Raw genomic sequence first — 20351 nt, 5'->3', positions numbered from 1 at the left:
TAAAACCTGTTTAAATTATATTATCTATATATATATATATTATAACAAAGCAGTCGTCAAATTTTTTTCTCGCCCATTTTCACTTTTTATTTCGATATTTTATTATATTTTGTTTATTTTTTTGCTTATCCGAAATGAAATTTTATAGGTATTAATTAAGTCTAGATTTGTAAAAAACGTGTAGTTCTTTGAACTTGTAAATAGTTTTATTCATGGTTAAATAGTGTTTGAATAATGTGTAAGCATGCTGATATATGAAGAGGCAAGATCTAATTCATATTATTAATTTTTAAATATTAACATAACATTTTAATTCAAATAAATTATAAAAAAATAGACTTTTTTAAATCAGAAAAAATATTGAGATATCAAGTAATATCGCCAAATACCAACTGTCAAGTATTTTTTTTTTAAAACTAAATTTAATTTTTTATTTTATTTTCCATAATTTACCTCTCATTCTCTCTCAATAAAACCACCACTCAAAACTCTAAAATTTTTAATTAGTTTAATGCAAAAAAAGTACAAATCTTATATATGTTTATGTTACTACTTAATTTTGAAAAATAATTAGTTTGTAGGTTACGTTAAATTAGTTATTTAAGCAAAATTGAATTATTTTAAATAAGTCGTTTAAGTCATTTTGACAAAATTAATATTTTGTATAGGCTATTTATATTTATCATATGTTGTCATATTTCTTTTAAAAATTTTATTATGTTTTATATTTTTATTATTTATGTTACTAATTTATTATATATTATTTATTTTTTTGTATAATTTATTTATATTTATCATATGTTAAATTAATTATTAATTTATGAAAGATGTGTAGCTTTTGAAACCTATATATAGAATTTATAGTTGTGAGGTTGTTAATTTTAAATAAATTCAATACATATAAATTTTCGTGCGTCGCACGGGGATGAACTAGTATATTATATAAGAAGAATTTATATAATACTTTATACTATCTTACATTATAATATATATATATTATTAATGGGGAAGCAGATAATTGGTTCCAAATTTTGGATCTATCGATTCTGAAAATGGATCCATGTATCCAAATTTATTAGATAAACGAGCAAATATTTAGATTCAAATCTCAAATAAATATCAAATCTGGATCAAGTGGTTCAAAAAAAATTTTATTAATAAAAATATAATTAAAGTTTTTTTTTTTATTTTTTCATCCACATTATGGTAGAAGCATCCAATACAAACTAATTAAAGTTTGGTCATTCAAATAAATTTTTATTAATTTTTCTCAAAAATTAATGGATTCATTAATTTTTTTTCAAAAGTTTAGTTTTATATTCAATCTTTTTTGTTAGAATAACCAAACTAATAAAACTGATCGAATTTTAAAACGATATTATTTTGATACTTATAAAACGATGTCGTTTTGTTCGATATTGTGTGTTTTCTATCGATTACTTCGATTTTCTTCAATTTTTTTATATTTTTTCAATTTAATCAATTCAATTTTTTAATTATCAGTTAATCCAATTTTTCGGATTAATCGGTCAGTTCAATTTGCACACCCCTAGGTGAATGATGGTTTGAATCACAAAAATAAATAATAATAATAATGGTTTGAATAATTTTGGTATTGGAGCAACACGAGTAATAAGACCATCTCAAAGGGCCCAAAGTTAGCTGTGACTGGAGGCCCAGGGAATTAACAGAACAATATAGAACTTTTGTTCGCAGCCCAATTGGTGCAAAATTGGCTATTTATTTGTTTTAATATATTTTTTAAATATATATATATATTAAAATAAATCTCCCCTTTCTTTCTCGAAAACATAAAGGGTAATGGTGTCATGACTAAGTAACGCATCAACAAGACATGACACAATATTACTCTTATTTTGGTCAAGTTTGAAAGAGAATTATTGAGTAAGTTATAAGTTTAACTTTAGTTGATTTTTGTATATTTATATTAATATGACATATTATATAAGACATCAATGCAAAATGTCACTTAAAATGTCAAAAAGTGTATATTATAACATGTCATTCAAAGAAAAATTCTAACAAAAAAAAAAGCATTATACTGAAAAGAATATGTCATATTTAAGGGTTCTCTTTGAAAGAATTATCTCAGACAACACTACATCTCCTATTTGGAATGGCACCGCATCCCTGCACATGCATGTTACATATCGTAGTTATCGACCAACAATTATAAATAGCTCTCGACCCCTTATATTCAACTATTTTTTTTTTCTTCTTGATCCTTGAATTTTAGGAACACCGACAATACAAGTTATCTTGGATAAACATTTTTCTCTTGGATGACTCTTCATTGCATTCTACTATACACTTATGCACAATTTCATCTATATTCAGACTTTACCACAACTTTTTTTGACTTAAACATCGAAAAGCCGCCTGTGCGAAACAAGTTATTGCGTGCCTTCTAACCTATTTTCTACCTTACAAGTCTTATTTGAGGCCAACTTCAGTTCTCTCAAACAATTTTCTCCCATACAACTCTTGTTATTCCGTCATATTCTATCACCTTCCAAAAGCTTATCTCGTGATTTAAATTTTAATTATTATATTTCAATAATAATAATATCTAAATAGCATATTTGTCTTTAACAAACTTATAAACAAAAAGCCAAATAACAAGTGCCCAAAAGTGCCTTACAAAAATGTCGTGATTTTGCACATCTTCCAACTCATTAGAAGAGTCGCGTATTCTTTAACAATCTCATTGGTATATCATCGATTCTTTTATTTAAGTTCATAAATAATATGACATAGGATAATTTAAAGTATTAGTTAAGTATTAAACTCGCAACTTTAAATTCATAAGATAATAGTTTTTATTATAAAATAAATAAAAAAGTAAATTATCTCCTTTTCATTTTTATTTGCGCTTTTTCAATTATAGTTCCGGTCTGGAGAGAGCTCGGTCAGCTCCGGTTCGAAGGAAACCGGTCTACAAAAGCGGTTCGCCACCGGTTCGTTTGGGCGAATAACATTCGGCTCTTTGCATCTACAGCTTCCAATCTTCTTCATTTTCCTCCTGTCGTCGTCCAGCCGGCGAGCGAGAGAGAGACAGAGATGAGCGGACACGACTCCAAGTACTTCTCCACCACCAAGAAGGGTGAAATCCCCGAGCTCAAGGAGGAGCTCAATTCTCAGTACAAGGTTCTCTTTCTTTCTCTTCACTTATCTCTCTTTATATGCTTGCATTCGTGCGATCTGCTTCGTTTACGCTCCCGTTTCACCGAATTTGTGTTTTTCCCTACCGATTGACGAGAATTATTATCAGATCTGCAGCGTTCTTTTGTCTACTGGTTTGTGTTTGGCTTCGCATCGCATCTGTAGGGTATTCCAATTCACATCGCCTGGAATTTCCATCTGTCTTGTGTTTTATCTTTTACCTGTGTAAACTTTTATTCAATTAATTAGTTAGCCGCGGTTAAATGGAGCTTAGCTTTTTCTAGGGTCTTAGAACATTGAGATCGCTTTAGCGTCGTTTGTGGTTTTGTTGATTTGGTTTATCCCCATTTCGAAAGGGATCCACCTGCATTTCTCAGTACAAGGTTCTGTAATGATTCAACAGTTTGAGCATAAAAATTTGACGATTTGGTTAGTGTGCGGGCTTATTCTTTGTGTACCATGAATAGGGCTTGATCATCTATTAGCTTGTTGGAGGATCTATTTCCGAATATCTCTGTGCAAATATATTAGTAGTCTGTTTGACTTTGTTCCAAGAATCTGATTTTGGTAGCCTCTTCTGCATACAATTGGCAAACTTACTGTTACTGATAATATTTTTGAGGCTCCTGAATGAGTAGTGTATTACTTTTGATGACTGCACGTTATTGTTTTAATTTGGATTGGCCTTTAAATTGCATTCCTTTTCACTGTGCTTTTCCTCCAGGATAAGAGAAAAGATGCAGTCAAAAAGGTGATTGCTGCCATGACTGTTGGGAAAGATGTTTCATCACTATTCACGGATGTTGTGAATTGCATGCAGACAGAGAATTTGGAGCTCAAAAAGCTTGTTTATTTATATCTCATCAACTATGCCAAAAGCCAACCTGACCTAGCAATACTGGCAGTAAATACATTTGTCAAGGTAAGAACTGTGGTTGAACTTTGGTTCTCTTGCCTCATTATGGTCTCTGTAGTGATATCTGTAGCCATGATGGATATTATGGGTGCATGTCAATTTTAAAAGATGGAAGGGACCAAAAATAGAGCTTTAAATTCTATTTAGTATATTGTGATAAAACTGGATGGCATTAACAGAGGCTATTCACTTTTATAAAAAGTAGGCTAAGATTAGTTCACAACGGAAGAGTATTTTTTGGTCTAATTTTATTGCAATTGCATAGGGAGTCAAGTATGTAGTTAGTGTTTTTGGGAAGTTCTGACTGTGGCAATAATTAAACATAATAAATTATCTATATGGAAAAATTAGCGTGGCCAAGGTAAAAATGGAAATAGGAAAGGAGTTATAGGGTGTGATAGGATTTGTAGTGACAGTAATTTTCTGTCATAAAAGCAAGGAGGGATTATATGAGTATTTCATCCCTTCCCCTGGATTGAATAAGCCCACCTAATTTGGATGCCAAATCATTATGCAATTTGTATTCTTTGTTTTGGAGGTGCTATAGAGTTGTATACAATGAATACGTTGTTGAGATTCACCTTAGGTCATTGTTGAGATTCACCTTAGGTCATAATCAGTTCAGCTGGAACTAGATCATGGTTTTTCATTAGTAGTTTAGGGATTGGTGTGATTGCTGAAATCTTTATTAGATCCATTTGGAGGAGATCCATACTCCACTATAATGTTTTGGTATAGAGATATGGGAAAGGTGACACTTGAAGTTGCACCTACTAACAAAATAAAACATTAAGGAATCGGATGAGAAATTTTGGGGCACTGCCACACTAGATTACATGTGGTAAAATCAAATTATATGCTCATGAAGTTATATGTATGTGGGCAATAAGTGGTACATTTAGATGAAAATAATATATATATATATATATATAAAGAAACAAAAAAAAAAATCCTTTATTTGGTATTTATTGGCATAAGTCTTCTTTGATCTTGTTATTAACAACTTGAAATTTGGCATTTTCAGTTGTTGGGAAACTAGGCATATTTTAAAACTGATAGCTATCACTTATTAAGTTTGAAGTTTTAGTTAAGCAAGGTTTTAGACTTAGGTTAGATAAAGATGAGTTAACACTTAATGTTGACTATTCTTAGTGGAATGTAAATTTGAATTTTATTGCTTAACTGGCAAATTTAACTTCAGTTTTACACTTTGAAATAATTTCTGAATATTTTGGCAGGATGGCACATATTATGAACTTAAATATATGATGATTTTATGTTTTATTTAACATTCCTTTCAGAAAGTATGTAGATACTTTGGGTTGCAATGTTTGCAAGGTGTACAATGAAATTATAACTGTCCTGATAATGAGGAGGCAATGAATTGAATTATATCTGTGAGTGTGGAATTAAGTCTTGACCATTATTAAGGTGGTTGGACGTTAACTTATTAGCATGGGGATTTAGTTTGCTTACAAATAATTTTCTTCCAGAAACTAGGAGATTGGTTACTTTTATGGTAGATTTTGAGTTTTAGGTTATGGTTATGCCAAATTATGGAACATTTAATTATAGAAAAATATGAAATTAGGTATCAAGGCAGTAAAATTTGACTTTAGCAGCTAACTAATTGCCATTCTTAATACATAAGGTCATTTATCAACAAGAAGGAAGACTAAAATATGGTCGGATGGATTACATAGATAAATGCATTAAAATGTTGTATCATTATAAGGACAGTTCCATGGGACAGCTATAATGCTTTGCTGTACTAGTTTATACTCTATTTGCAACAAACAGCTAATCTATTGTTCCATAGTTCTGGTTGTATGTAATGTTAAAATAATAGTGGTAGTTTTACTTTATGTGGCAGTAGATTTATATTGGATTGCTAAGAATAATACTCAGTTTTACTTTATGAAGCTGTAGAATTATCAATTATGTTGGATTACTAAGAATAATGCTTAAAAAATTAGCATGGTGAAGTTAAGATATTGATATTGCCATGTTGATAAGTGACATTAGAAGGAATGCATGTGCATTTGTGGGAAGTTATGCCATTAATAGTTAGTGGGACAAGAGAAATGTGATTGTCTGAGATGGTGTCAAGAGAAAAGAGGGATGCAAAAAGACAAAATGTGGATTCAGCCTATTAGAAAGGACATATACTACTGGATTTATCTGAGAATATAGTTTTACAATAATTTGCATGAATAAATCAATCCATTTAAAAGCTCTGAAGGTTGGAACCTTATTGAGTTGGCAGTTACTTATTTAGGGAAATTACATAAACAAAAAGGTTTACTTCAATTGTCTAAGGATAAGAATTTTGTTCTCAACAACATAAAATATTGGAAACGTATGAAATGATTGAAAATAACTGAAACATGTATAAACATTATGCAAAACAAGTAATGAATAAATGAACACATTTGAGGTTTATACATCCTCTTAAATAATTTAGAGAATAAACTCAGTGTAGATTCTGGTGATAAAATTTTCAAAATTATAAAAGATATTAGCAATCATTATGTTAATAATGGACAACGTCTAGTCATAACTAATGCATAGGTACCCTTTGTGTCAGTGAATATTAAGAATTAGGTTTATAAGTGTCAATGAACATTGGATGCTCAAAATGAAATGCCCATAACAAAGCAATTTAAAGAAGTGATTAACTATGCTTTTACTCCTTGGATCTTCATCTATCTTGATAGATGAACAAATGATTTCTTTGTTATATAATATAGGATAAGAGTTTGTATTTAAGGAAATGGAAGGAACTTGTGTTCCTTGGTTGAATACAATTTGATGAAACAATTACAAATGAATTTACCTGTCCATGTCATTAGATGAAGAAAGTTGATTATTGTTCATGTGTTGCCAACTACATGGTTTTGGACAGAAGAATCCTTTATATTGTTGTCTGACTGTTATTAAGACCATGTATGGATGCACCTTCTCTATCCTATTCTTGATGCACTGCATTTGTACCCTAGTGTTTTTTACTCTAGCACAAGGGCTGGCAATGAGCCGAGCTACTCGTGAGCTGGCTCAAGACTCGACTCGAAAATTGGCTCAATAAACTAGGTCATGATACAAATGAGCCAAATTTGAGCTCAAATATTTGGCTCATTTAGTAAATGAGCCGAGCTTGAGCTACCATTAGCTCGACTCATTTGGCTTACGAGCCAACTCGATATACTTATAAATATATATATATATTAATTTTATAAATTTATTAAATAAAAAAATATTTATTACTTAATACTCAATAATATAAATATATACTTAATAATTTTATAAATATATTATTTAAATATATATATACATAAAAGTAAGGTAATAGTCAATTTCGAGCCGAGTCGAGCCAGCTCGTAGTCATCATCAAGCCGAACTTGAGCTAAAAAAATCAGCTCATATTGAGCTCGAGCCGAGCTACGAGCCAAGCTAAAATCAATCGAGCTGAGCTCGAGCTGGGCCTAGCTCGACTCAGCTCGGCTTATTGCCAGCCCTAAGCACAATACTTTTTTCCTGATACTGTTTCTTCTCACGTCCTTAACAAAGTTGGTCAACTTCAGTTATTTCTCTATTTGTTTGTTTATTCTTTGACTCTCCTCCTTTCTTATCTGAGTCCATATGTAAATGCCACTGGCTGTAAAATCTTAAAGAAATAGTCCTTTGTTTGGTGGAAGTCATGATCATGACATAATTCTGGAAACACTTTCATTGAAGTTATTTTTCAGAAATTGAATCTAGAGTGTGATGTTCAATCTCCTCCTTTGAGCACCTTCATCAATTTTAAGTTTTTTTGATTCCTTAGAGTTCATGGGTGGCATGAGATTCCTTGTTATTAATAGCAGTGAGTTCATTCTTTATTGCATTTGTTTGAATATTTTGAATTCTGCTTTTCACAGTGCTGAAAAGTTGCTCCTACAAATCTCTAATGAATGTTAGGGTATGCAATTTGCAGGACTCACAGGACCCAAATCCTTTGATTCGTGCTTTGGCTGTAAGGACAATGGGATGCATTCGTGTTGACAAAATCACAGAATATCTGTGTGACCCCCTCCAGAGGTGCCTCAAGGTTGATAACCATCTTTGATTTCAAAAGCTTGACTACTGGAACCATTTACCATTTCTATACTTTAGTATTCTGCATGGCACCCTGAATCAACAGTGAAGAAAAGTTTAGGTGTATTGTTGTTCATATTCCTAGAATTTTCTCATGCCCCTAGGGATGGATATGTTAACTGTACAGGCTGCATTCACCCAATAAAGATACTCAAATTTTGTGTCCCATTTAAGATAAATATATCCAATAAAGAATTTTAAAATGTTCTCACATAAAGAGTTGTGTTGAACTTCTTAACTAAGCATGCTTTTATTTATTTTGGTCAGGATGACGATCCTTATGTTCGCAAGACTGCTGCTATATGTGTTGCTAAACTGTTTGACATAAATGCTGAGCTGGTTGAGGATAGGGGATTTCTGGAAGCTCTCAAGGATTTGATATCCGATAATAATCCTATGGTTGTAGCAAATGCTGTAGCAGCGCTTGCAGAGATCCAAGACAACAGTAGCAGACCCATATTTGAGATCACGAGCCATACAATTTCAAAGCTCCTTACTGCTCTAAATGAGTGCACAGAGTGAGTTTGTGATTCAAAAATATTTTACTTCAAGTAGGCCATGGAATGTATGCACCATACTTAACATTGCAGGAGAGAGTTTTTCTTGTAAATTGGTCATCTGTGCCTGTTTAATTGATTATATGTAGCTCATGTTTGTGCAAAATTATATATGTGTTATCTTGCAATATCCTATTTGAAGAGATCCATATCACCGTTCAGTACCTTCCTACCTTTCACAGTTGGCCTCTTCCACATTTTTAAACAACTTCACTTTTGGAAAGGATTATTCTCAGCTGCTTGTGCTATGTTAGTTATTAAATGGTAAAATATGGTTACAATGCTTAGAAAGGGTGTGTGATATTAAACTGTCTAATTTGATTTCTCAAGCTCTATATGTTGCCGATATTCTTGAATATCTAATTGGATCTCTAAATCATAATCATGCATTTATGTGAAGTTTTTCCAATATTAATTGTCTGATTTTCTTGTTTGACATACAATGTCTTTTTTTTTTTTTTCTGTAAATTTGACATACAATGTCAGGTGGGGCCAAGTTTTCATATTGGATGCCCTTTCCAAGTATAAGGCAGCCGATGCTCGTGAAGCTGAGAACATAGTGGAGCGTGTTACCCCACGACTGCAACACGCAAATTCAGCAGTTGTGCTTTCAGCTGTTAAGGTACCGTTGATTCTTCTTTGTACCTTAACATCTTGTTAATTTCAATGTGAAATATCTAATTTATAAATTTATGGGATCTTCCAGATGATCCTCCAACAAATGGAACTCATCACAAGTACTGATGTGGTTCGGAATCTTTGCAAGAAAATGGCTCCTCCTCTTGTGACATTACTCTCTGCAGAACCTGAGATTCAATATGTTGCATTACGAAATATCAACCTTATTGTCCAAAGACGCCCTACTATTCTTGCCCATGAGATTAAGGTGATTTATGGTTTTGTCTCACCTGTTATGATTTGTGGTTTTGTTCTTTTGCATGGATTTGTATTTTCAATGCGACTTTTAGAAGTCAATTGACATTATGAATGTTGTTTCACTGAAACTAACATGGTTAGGATAAGGTGCAGTTGTTGATGACGATGATGATCTTCTTCCTGTAGTTATAAGATTTTCAGTAAGAAACTGATACTTATTAAACACATTTTTGCCATTAGGTGTTCTTTTGCAAGTACAACGATCCAATTTATGTGAAGATGGAGAAGCTAGAAATCATGATAAAACTGGCTTCAGACCGTAACATAGACCAGGTAAGTAAAATTTGGTAGGAGTTACCCTCTTTTTTTCCCTTAATCAGATTATGATTTATTGGTAATAAGATTTACTGCTAAAATTAATCAGACTATGGTTTACTGTACATTTTTCAGGTTTTGTTGGAGTTCAAAGAATATGCCACAGAAGTAGATGTAGATTTTGTCAGAAAAGCTGTCCGTGCAATTGGACGTTGTGCCATCAAGCTGGAAAGAGCAGCTGAGCGATGCATTAGTGTTTTGCTTGAACTGATTAAGATTAAAGTGAACTATGTCGTTCAAGAAGCTATTATAGTCATTAAGGATATTTTTAGAAGATACCCTAACACGTAAGTTTTGACTATTTTCCTGTGCTTCTGATGTCATCCTACTCTAACTTTGCACTATGGCATTGTGATGGATTCTTGTCTTTCCTGGCTTTATGTATTTATGTTTTGTTCCTCTCAGCTATGAGTCCATCATTGCTACACTCTGCGAGAGCTTAGACACTTTAGATGAACCTGAGGCTAAGGTATCCGTAATCAATTAACAAAGTTTTAGCTTTAAATGATTGTCTTTTGACACTTGCAACCATTGATGTCTTTGGTCATTATATTTTATGATCATGATTTTCTTTTTCTTTTCTCGTGCAGGCATCAATGATCTGGATAATTGGTGAATATGCAGAGAGAATTGACAATGCTGATGAGCTGCTTGAGAGCTTTTTGGAGAGTTTTCCAGAAGAGCCTGCCCAAGTACAATTGCAATTGCTGACTGCCACTGTCAAGCTGTTTCTTAAGAAGCCAACTGAAGGGCCACAGCAGATGATTCAGGCATGTTGATTTCACTATTTTTTTTACTGGGTTTAAGAATGCATGCCCGTTTGATAGAGTATCCTCTTCTTCACATTCTATTGTCTTCCAAAAGTTTTTAGAATTATTGCCTCCCAAATTGGTGATAGAGAGAATTCTGAGGGTTATAAATTCCATGTTGTAACCAGTGGAGCTTTCTTATCAGGCAGATAATCTGGGCTACTATAGCTTTGCACTTTTGAAGTAGGCAGCTCTTGAGAAATGATTGCAAGTTTAAACTTTTGTACCCCAAGGTTATTCTTTACCAGCACCATGCTTGATTGTGGAGAGAAAATGAGGGGCAAATTTAGGCTTTGCTTTGTTAATGTATTTTGATATGGTGTTAGGAGAAAAAAGAAGACTACTGCAGTGAGTTTTTAAGTTCTGTATCCACCACAAAATTTCCCCTGCAAGGATATGCCAATTCTTTTCTTTTATTATTATTATTATTTTTGTCCTTATGAATAACTATGCCTAAAAGGATATCACGGCTGCATAAAATGTGCAAATACCTTGTTCTTCTGTAATATATTAAGGTCTAATGTTTTTTGTGCACCCTCTCCGGTTTTCCAAAACCTGTTGTGTGAATAAGTTCAGGACCTACATGGCTACCCCATCTGGTGGAGAATCATCATACAAGTTCCTATCCAACCAAACCAAAAGATAAATGTAAAAAATATAAAAAAATAATATGTGGATAGTGATAATGAAACAAGCAAACATAAATCCTGGTTAGAGTATTTTGGTCCTTTGGATTGCATAAATGTTCTCCTAAAGATACTTTCCGATTTGAATGACTGATCTAAATTTGAATTGTTCATAGTATTGGATCCTTATTTTGGTGTACCTTTTTTATCTGTGAGATTAGGGCTGCAAAAGAACCAGACTACCTGTATTGGAGGACCAAAACCTGGTCTTTATTGGTTCATTTTGTATGCTTTTGCATGTATTCATTCCAAGTCTAAAATGGCTAAAGCGTTAGGTATCAAATTGTCCTTTGGATTATCAAAATGAACTGAAGAATCCAGTCCTATCATATTTCTCCCAAAATTTTATTAAGTATTACATGAACTTGATGTGTTTAATCAAGTCCTATCTTTTAAAGTGGATTTCGAGTCCTGTATCCTGAAGTATAAGAGCCAAATCTTTAGTGAAGAATAGTAGAATACATAATAAGAGTTCTAGATGAATATGTCAACATTCCCAAGCCTTTATCCCATTACGTGGGGTTGGCTACACGAATTCTAGACCTCTAAATTTAAGATGAATATGTACAAATTTTTTTATGCATGTTTCAAGTATTATACAGTCCAACTAGTGGTGGTCATCTCAACTGGCTAGAATTTACTCGGTTATTTATTCAATTCATACAATAGTTTAGTTTACACTCCAGAAGTTAGAAACTTGTCAAGTTTGGTTGAGTTTGAGTTCTGATAGTAGCCAAACCGAACCACCCAATGCCTGCCCTGGTCTGAAATAGCTTCTTCTGGCTACTGTTTTGGGTGTCAAGTGGCTGGTTATATGTTACCTAGTGGTTGTGTCGTCCAGTTATAGATTCAATGAATGTGTGGACTGGGTAGAGTCTTAACCTCTAGCATTTGTTTGCAACAAATGGTTGCTCTCAGAATAGAACTTCAGTTCATATAACATCAGCTCTGGTTTTTTTATCTCGGCACAAAACAGCCTAGTAACAAATCCATTAGACAAATGGAGGATTTGCCTTTAAACTACAAATCTGTGGTTAAACTTTATGCATTAAGAGATAGGATAATATCAAATTTTTATGCTTCTCTCTTTTGTTCCCTCTACTTTCTCTCTTCAGTTCCATTTGAATATTGGTATGAAATGTAATACAAATTAAGTAAACAATGAGCTACCTAACCCAAAAAATAAAAAACAAAACCTAATAAAAAAGGAAGAAGTAAACAATGAGCTAGTCATTGATCCTCTTGAAGAACTAAATGGTAGATGCAGTACTAATAAATTACAAAGTCTGCTTCTTTTTCCTTTTCTGCTCAATGAGATGTTATTGAACTCTGTGATATAATCTAATTTGATCTCCTGATGAGCATGAGAAAATCATCTCCCTCCAACCCACTTTTTTGCTTTCTTATTAATTCTCCCTAAATGTTATCTTGGTAGGTTGTGTTGAATAATGCCACAGTGGAGACTGATAATCCAGATTTGCGCGATCGTGCATATATATATTGGAGACTTCTTTCGACTGATCCTGAGGTCTGTCACAGTTAAAAGTCAATCCTGCTCTTCCTTGTGGCTTGCTTTATATATGCATATATTGTTCTGCCATTTTAGAGGTTTCTTTCTGTACATGACCCTTACTTGTTGAAGGAAGGTGGAGATCGCTTGGCTGTATAGGCAGCTTAGCTGTTTAGGACTGTCTGAACTCCTGCGTGAATGCTTCTGTAAATGTTGCCGATGTTACTTATGAAATATATGCACACAGACACGCATACTGCCAGTATTAGAAACCATAAACCTCTTTCTATTTATAATGAACCTGCTTTTTCTCCCACTCTCTCAGGCAGCTAAGGATGTTGTGTTAGCTGAAAAGCCTGTCATCAGTGATGATTCAAACCAACTCGATCCGTCTCTTCTTGATGAACTACTTGCCAATATTGCTACTCTGTCTTCAGTGTACCACAAGCCCCCAGAAGCATTTGTTACCCGTGTGAAGACTGCCCAGAGAGCTGAAGAAGATGACTACCCTGATGGGAGTGAAACAGGGTACTCCGAGTCCCCTGCTCATGCAGTAGATAGTGGTACATCTCCAACAGCAACTTCAAGTAGTGCTCCACAGGCCGTGGCTAGGCAACCAGCCCCTGCAGCTCCTGCTCCTGCTCCTGTCCCCGATTTACTTGGTGATTTGATAGGGATTGATAATGATACCAACAGCAGTGCTATAGTTTCTGTTGAGTCCTCAGTACCTGCTGGGTAAGTATGGTGGATTATAGGCATGGTAGGCTATCGTATATGAATAGCATCTGAATTTAGTTGCATTGCATTTCTAAAGTTTATTGCTAAATCTTTGATTTTTTTGACAAGTTTTGGGCTTTTGGCTGTTACATGGACAGTATCTACATGCTAGGAATAATGATATCAACTGGGATTCCAGAGATTGCAAATCCAAATTAATAAAAAATGATTTAACTAGGAATTAGTTGATTCCAGTTCCTGTGAGTTGTACTGACATGAAGTAACAATTTAAATTGCAGCCCACCTTTGCCTGTTCTATTATCAGCTTCAGCTGGTCAAGGTTTGCAAATCAGTGCACAGTTGGTACGCAGAGATGGCCAGATATTCTACAACTTAATGTTCGAGAACAACTCACAGATTCCCCTTGATGGATTTATGATCCAATTCAACAAGAACACATTTGGTCTCGCTGCTGCTGGACCTCTCCAGGTGGTTGTTGCTTTCGTATTTCATGAAATGGTATGAATCCTGTGGTTTAGTTTCGTATTAACTTCTTATTCATGATCAGGTCCCACAGTTGCTACCTGGAACATCAGCAAGGACTCTTCTGCCTATGGTTTTATTCCAAAACATAGCTCCTGGCCCTCCAAACACCCTTCTGCAGGTTGCTGTGAAAAATAATCAACAACCCGTATGGTATTTCAATGATAAAGTATCATTGCTGGTATTCTTCACTGAGGACGGGAAAATGGAGCGTGCTACATTCCTCGAGGTAAAAAAAAAAGAATACATGTGTTTCGTTTTAGATGATGACCCATAAAAATATGCTCTTAGCCTCTTCACAGAGGGCTAGTCTTGGTAGCAACAATGAGTTTGCTCCTTTGTGACTGGAAAATCACAAGTTTACTAGGGATGTGCCCTTTATCCTCGTACAACTTCCATAATTATCTGAATCAGAAAGTTGTGCGAATTTCTTAGTTACAGTAATGTTGGTTAGAAATAATTCATAGCAAGAGTGATACCCTTATCTGGGAAAATATTGGAAAGTCTGCTTTCTTTCCCAAAGAGAGATGCTTGATACCGGCAGCTGGGAAGCCTGATGGTTTTGCTTTTTGCAGACATGGAAGTCTTTACCCGATTCAAATGAGGTGTCAAAGGACTTCCCAGGCCTTGTCGTGAACAGCGTAGAAGCAACCATAGATCGGGTAGCAGCATCGAACATGTTCTTCATCGCAAAGCGCAGGCACGCAAACCAGGAGGTGCTGTATCTCTCTGCCAAGATCCCTCGAGGAATCCCCTTCTTGATCGAAATTACAGCAGTCATTGGAATCCCTGGAGTCAAGTGCGCAGTCAAAACCCCAAACCCTGAACTCGCTCCTCTCTTCTTTGAAAGCATCGAGTCTTTCCTCAGGACTTAGTTGGTTAATACTTGTCTGTGTTCATCATTTAGCTTTTCTGTCTGGTGGTGAAGTTGAAGTTCTTCTGTAATCTGTAGAACAGTGAGGTCCTGTTGTTATTCTGTTTGGAGTCTCCATTTTTATTGTTGAGATTGGTTGGACGAGGTTTCCATTTCCTAGTCTTTGATCAATTGTACTGGAAGAACCAAAATTTTGGTATTGTGATATACAAAGGGGAGAATATGTCTTGACTATGTTCAGTTGTCACTAATTAAGGTATGATAGAGGTAAGGGGTATTTCTGTAAGTTATGAGAAAAGTGATTAGAAAATCAATGTGACGGATATGGAAGGAAAATATATACGAGATACTCTTAAAATTATTCGAACATTTAGGTTAAAAAACATATTTTTTCTCTCTAATTACAAACTACATCTATTTATATCATAACTAATTTAGGGCAAATTTGGAGGTGGTCAGGCAATTTACTTTGTTTCATGCTTATAAGCACTGACGGAGCCACGTTCTGGCCAGCTGGGGTCTTGGCTTAGTTGATTTTTTTTTATTTTTTAATTATATATATTATTATAAATAATTATAATTTTTATAATTTGGTTAAAGTTAAAATTATAATTTGGCTTGGACTCAAATTTTTTTCTGACTCTGTCACTACTTACAAGTTATTTTCAATGAAAAAACCTTAAGATTCAATGGTGGTGAAGTGAAAAATTCATATCATCACTAACTTAGGCAAATTTAGAAGTGCTCCCAAAGTTTTGTTTTTTCATGTTTGCAAGTTAATTTTGGTTAAAAAACTTGAAATTTAGAGATGATAAGGTGAAAAATGAAGATTGGATCAATGACAATTTAAATTTAATAAGTTCTTTTGACACAGAATCTATAACTACATTAAATGTATTTACTTTTTATTTTAAAAAAAAAATACTAAAATGGGGTTTCATGTTCATACTTTTATTTCCATTTCATTAATTTGGCCATCTTTTTTTTTTTTTTTTTTATCAGTTATCACATTTTCAGAAACCAAACTTCTAGTGACTATTTAGCTATTATCTTATATAAATTTCATGAAATAATTTATATAAATTCAGTTATATGACTAAATACATTATCAAAACATATTATTTTAGCTTCTATTTCCAAAATTTGAAAAATAAATACATTACGAAATATAAATTGTAATTATATGGAGTAATCTAATAACCGATAGATGTGACATTTGTTATCTATTAACTAGGTTGCACGAAAATATAAATAGAAAATAAAAAAAATATATTTTTTTAAAAAAAATATAAATGCGTGAAAACACGTAAATACAAAAGATACGTGTCTTTTTATAAATATAATATTTAATATAAAAAATAAAGATAAATTCCACAATACATTCAAATAAATTTTGAAAAAAATTAACAAATTTTTTTCTATATCTAACCTCTCTGTAGAAGAAAATACATTTAAGTTGAAAATATGTTTTTGATATTTTTTAATATTATAAAAATATCTTAAAATATTTCTAAAATTATAAAAATAGTTTGAAAAAGTCTTTTTTTTTTTTATAACTTTTCCAAAACAAAAACATTTTTGATGGTATATTACATTTTATAATAACTGACAAATATGTCCCTAAAATATAGTTTAAGTGATTAAATAAATAATATATTAATATCAATTTAATAAGTTGTGAATTTAATTCTTACATTATACAAAAATTGAAAACTTAATTTACGATTTATGTCCCTTAATATAATTGAGGACACCGAGTATAAAAATATTGCAAGTAGCGATCGTCTATGCTAGATATCTGGATGAATCTATTATTTAACTCAGTGGGCCTAGTCGGGCAGCGGAATAGATTGGCCGACCGGGGGGGCAAAAGGGCGACTTTACCCTCATTTTCTCTGGACTGTTGAACAGCAAATAGAAACTCGTTCGGCATTTGGACTCGTTCAGTCACTGTCAATTGGAAACCCCTCTCTCTCTCTCTCTCTCTCCTCTCTCTTTCTCTGTCTCTCAATCATCGTTTCTTTGATTCACCTCATCCGAATCGACCTCCCAAATCAAGGTAACCTCCGATAAATATCTATCTGAAGATGAGTCTATATGTTATATATGTGTTTGAAAACCTGTAAGCTGTGAAATTTTGGTTTGATTTGGTTCAATATCTTGGACAGATGCGAGTTATGTTAAATTTATAGCGATAAATCTTGAATTTTCCAGTTGAGTTGATTGAAACTTGTGAGTTGATTTTATTGGATGAAACTTCATTCAATTAAGGGCCGGAGGTAGATAGCTTAACAAGAACTGCGAGAAGTGACCGATTATATCAATTTTTCTCAAAGACAAAATGATTATTGAGGTCCTGTTTGATTTCTTTGTAGCTTTCAGCTCTTCTGGGTCCGTTTTCGAAGTCTTGGGGAAAATAAAAATGTCGTTTGGTTGGGTGTTTTCTTTCCCAAAAATAAAAACCGAAACGGTGTTTCTTTGTTGTGCTTGTGCCCGTCTCTTCCATTTTCTGACTTGATTTTCTTCATTAACTATTCAAAGTATGCAATTTCACAAATATTAAGTAAAAAATTATGGTGTATACAAAATAAAATTATATTACATGGTCTTACAAAATTCTGTCACTAAAACAACACTTACCTTGCTATTTGAGTTTAGCTGTATCAGTTCTAGCTTGCCAGCACTATTATGGCCTTATCTTTTGCAGACCCTTAGAACTCATATCTTCTAAAGTTTTCTTACAAAGTTGTTCTTGGTCTTCCTCTGTGGCCCTATTTGATAATTTCTTAAATTCATATCTAATTGAGATTGAGTCTCTTAGGTAAACCTAATTTGATTATGAGTACGGGATCATTATAGGTATAGGAGACCCCATCCTACTAGAGTTGCGAGTTGTCACCTATAAATAGGCAACCTTGAGTTCAGTTGTTAATGGACACAACACTGAAAATCTGTGAGATGATGTAGGCAGATTTATTATGCTTGTGTGTATCTTGATTCAATAACCAATCATCGGGATGTGAGTGATCAATTATTTGGCGTTGAGGTGTGTTGTCATGTGACTATTAAATAAAAGGCGGTAATTAGAGATAGCCATAGCACATGGTAGTTAGCTGTTGTATGGGGTTTTGGGCGGGAGCTATTCATTTTCGAATGGCCCACTTGTTTGCCCATTGGACGGAGGAGATCAGTATGAATTTACACTGATCTCACTCTCAAGGCATGAATGAATTGAATCTTAAAGTCTTCTCTCAATTCTCCCACTCTCTTTCCTTCTCTTTCTCTCTCCTTATCTCCCTCACACAGATCTCTCATTAGAATTCTCCTCAATTCCTTGCGGAATTCCTAAGATAGATCAGTTAGACCCGTAGGATCTGACAATTTGGTATTAGAGCGATCCCGGCTAGGCGGAGCTGCAAGAAGAATTGGTGATGGCAGACGACACACGGATGAAGAACATGGAGGCGCAACTACACCAATTTGGTTCCACGGTATTTGATCTACATGCAAGAGTTGATCAGCTAGAATTGGGATCCAACCACAATCATGAAGCGATCATCTCCATTGATCACAAATTGGACGGGGCAGTCAATCAAATCCGAGAAGAAGTGGGAGCGTAGATCCGGGAGCAATTATAAAGCTTCATGGTTATGTTCATGCGATAGCAACCGATAAATCTCTCTCTAGATTTTCCCCCTAGGGAGAGAACAGACCCGATTCTTCCCGGTCATGGGATGAGTCAAAGGAAATCGGGAACCTCTGAGGTTGGGGAAGAATTAGGAGAAACAGGGGAAAATTTGGTTGGACTAAGACAAGGAATGAATGGAGGTCTTGGCCATCCAGGGATACCCATGCCAAAATTGGATATCCCTATGTTCGATGGGAGTACACCTCGATGGTGGATTAGACTATGTGAGAGGGCCTTTGAATGGTTTGGGATATCGGAGCATCAGAAGGTAAGTATGGCAGCGACCTACCTTAATGATGTTAGGGATGATTGGTACCAGGGATGGGCCAAAACGAGAGGAGAATGCACATGGGTAGAATTTGCAGCAAAATTTTGCGAAAGCTTCGGTGAGAGAGAGGAATGACGGATGTGGTGGAGGAGTTTAACAAAATCAGACAGAATGGATCGGTGGCTGAGTACCAGAGGAGGTTTGAGGAGCTGAAGGCGTTGATGCTCAACCATAATCCCTATTTGACAGAGGCTTACTTCGTCTCTAGTTTTATTAGTGGATTGAATAAGAAGCTAAGGCCCATGGTGAAGGTGCTGCTACCATAAACCCTTAAGCATGCCACTGACAGTGCCCGATTGCATGAGCCGACGATGGAAGCGCTCATGAAGAAACAATGGATCATGAACATGGGAGGAACACATACTGTGTTGACTCTCGTTGGGAAGATTCAGGGTAGAGAAAATTGGAATGGTGTACAAGGGGTGAAGAATTTACCAACATTGGGCTCGAAGACACAAAGTGAGAGGTTGATTGAACAGAGGAGACAGATAGATACTTCCCCAAGCATCAGTGCAAGAAGCAACTGCTTTTACTAGAAGGAGAAGAGGAGGATGTAGGAGAGGAAGAAATGCGAAATGTGTTGGAGGAAGGAGACGAAGACAATGGAGAGATATCTCTACATGCCTTGAGAGGGCTAGCTAATAACAAAATCATCAATGTGGAAGGGAAGATTAGAGAAAGTAAGCTGATGATCCTGATTGACAGTGGGAGTACCCACAGTTTTTTGGATGAAAGTAATGCCAAACGGTTGAAGTGCTCCCTGATTAGCACACAACCACTTTCAATAACAGTGGCCAATGGGAGTAAAGTGATGAGCAAGTTAGCTTGCGCTAAGTTCCGTTGGGAGATGCAAGGTGAAGAGTTTGAGGTAGACTTCAGGTTATTAAAATTGGGGGATGTGTTGTGGTGTTAAGGGTAGATTGGATGAAGCAGGTGAGTCCCATTTGCTTCAATTTTAACAAAATGGAGGTGACTTTTGAGAGAGAAGGGAAAGGAATGACACTGGTGGGCAGCAAGGAAGCTGGAGTATGCAGGATGATCATAGGAAAACGTCTACAAAAGATGCTTAAGCATAAGCTAACTCAGGTGGCCCAACTTTTTGTCATGACCCAAGGAATAGTAGAAGGGTATATTGTAATCGGATTGTAATGGGTT

At 34.5% G+C, this 20351-nt stretch overlaps 2 protein-coding genes across 3 annotated transcripts in view; both read left to right on the top strand.

Annotated features, from left to right (window-relative positions):
• The first annotated feature begins 3009 nt into the window (after positions 1–3009).
• LOC127813293 (beta-adaptin-like protein B) lies at positions 3010–15414 on the top strand. The gene is made up of 15 exons (XM_052354194.1): positions 3010–3168; positions 3908–4105; positions 8073–8186; positions 8501–8751; positions 9277–9412; positions 9497–9676; positions 9907–9999; positions 10117–10328; positions 10447–10510; positions 10632–10811; positions 12972–13064; positions 13372–13781; positions 14063–14252; positions 14332–14535; positions 14882–15414. The coding sequence occupies exons 1-15, from the start codon at positions 3082–3084 to the stop codon at positions 15179–15181; spliced, it is 2712 nt and encodes a 903-aa protein (XP_052210154.1). The 5' UTR covers positions 3010–3081; the 3' UTR covers positions 15182–15414.
• A 1682-nt stretch (positions 15415–17096) lies between these two features.
• The window catches only part of LOC127813295 (serine/arginine-rich splicing factor SR45a-like), a 38949-nt gene continuing 35694 nt past the window's right edge, over positions 17097–20351 (top strand). The window contains exon 1 of one of the 2 annotated variants that reach the window (XM_052354198.1): positions 17097–17239. The gene's annotated coding sequence lies outside the window, so the exon portion shown is untranslated. The remainder of the gene's footprint in view (positions 17240–20351) is intronic. The other variant, XM_052354200.1, reaches the window with a different exon arrangement.

This window comes from Diospyros lotus, chromosome 11, assembly GCF_014633365.1.
Source record: "Diospyros lotus cultivar Yz01 chromosome 11, ASM1463336v1, whole genome shotgun sequence".
NCBI classification, from domain to species: domain Eukaryota; kingdom Viridiplantae; phylum Streptophyta; class Magnoliopsida; order Ericales; family Ebenaceae; genus Diospyros; species Diospyros lotus.
This window is presented reverse-complemented; position numbering and strand designations above follow the sequence as displayed.

Coding starts and splice junctions, on each gene's coding strand:
- LOC127813293 (XM_052354194.1), top strand. CDS start 3,082: ATGAGCGGACACGACTCCAAGTACTTCTCCACCACCAAGAAGGGTGAA. Junction 4,106..8,072: donor CAGTAAATACATTTGTCAAG/GTAAGAACTGTG, acceptor TGCAATTTGCAG/GACTCACAGGACCCAAATCC. Junction 8,187..8,500: donor CCCTCCAGAGGTGCCTCAAG/GTTGATAACCAT, acceptor TATTTTGGTCAG/GATGACGATCCTTATGTTCG.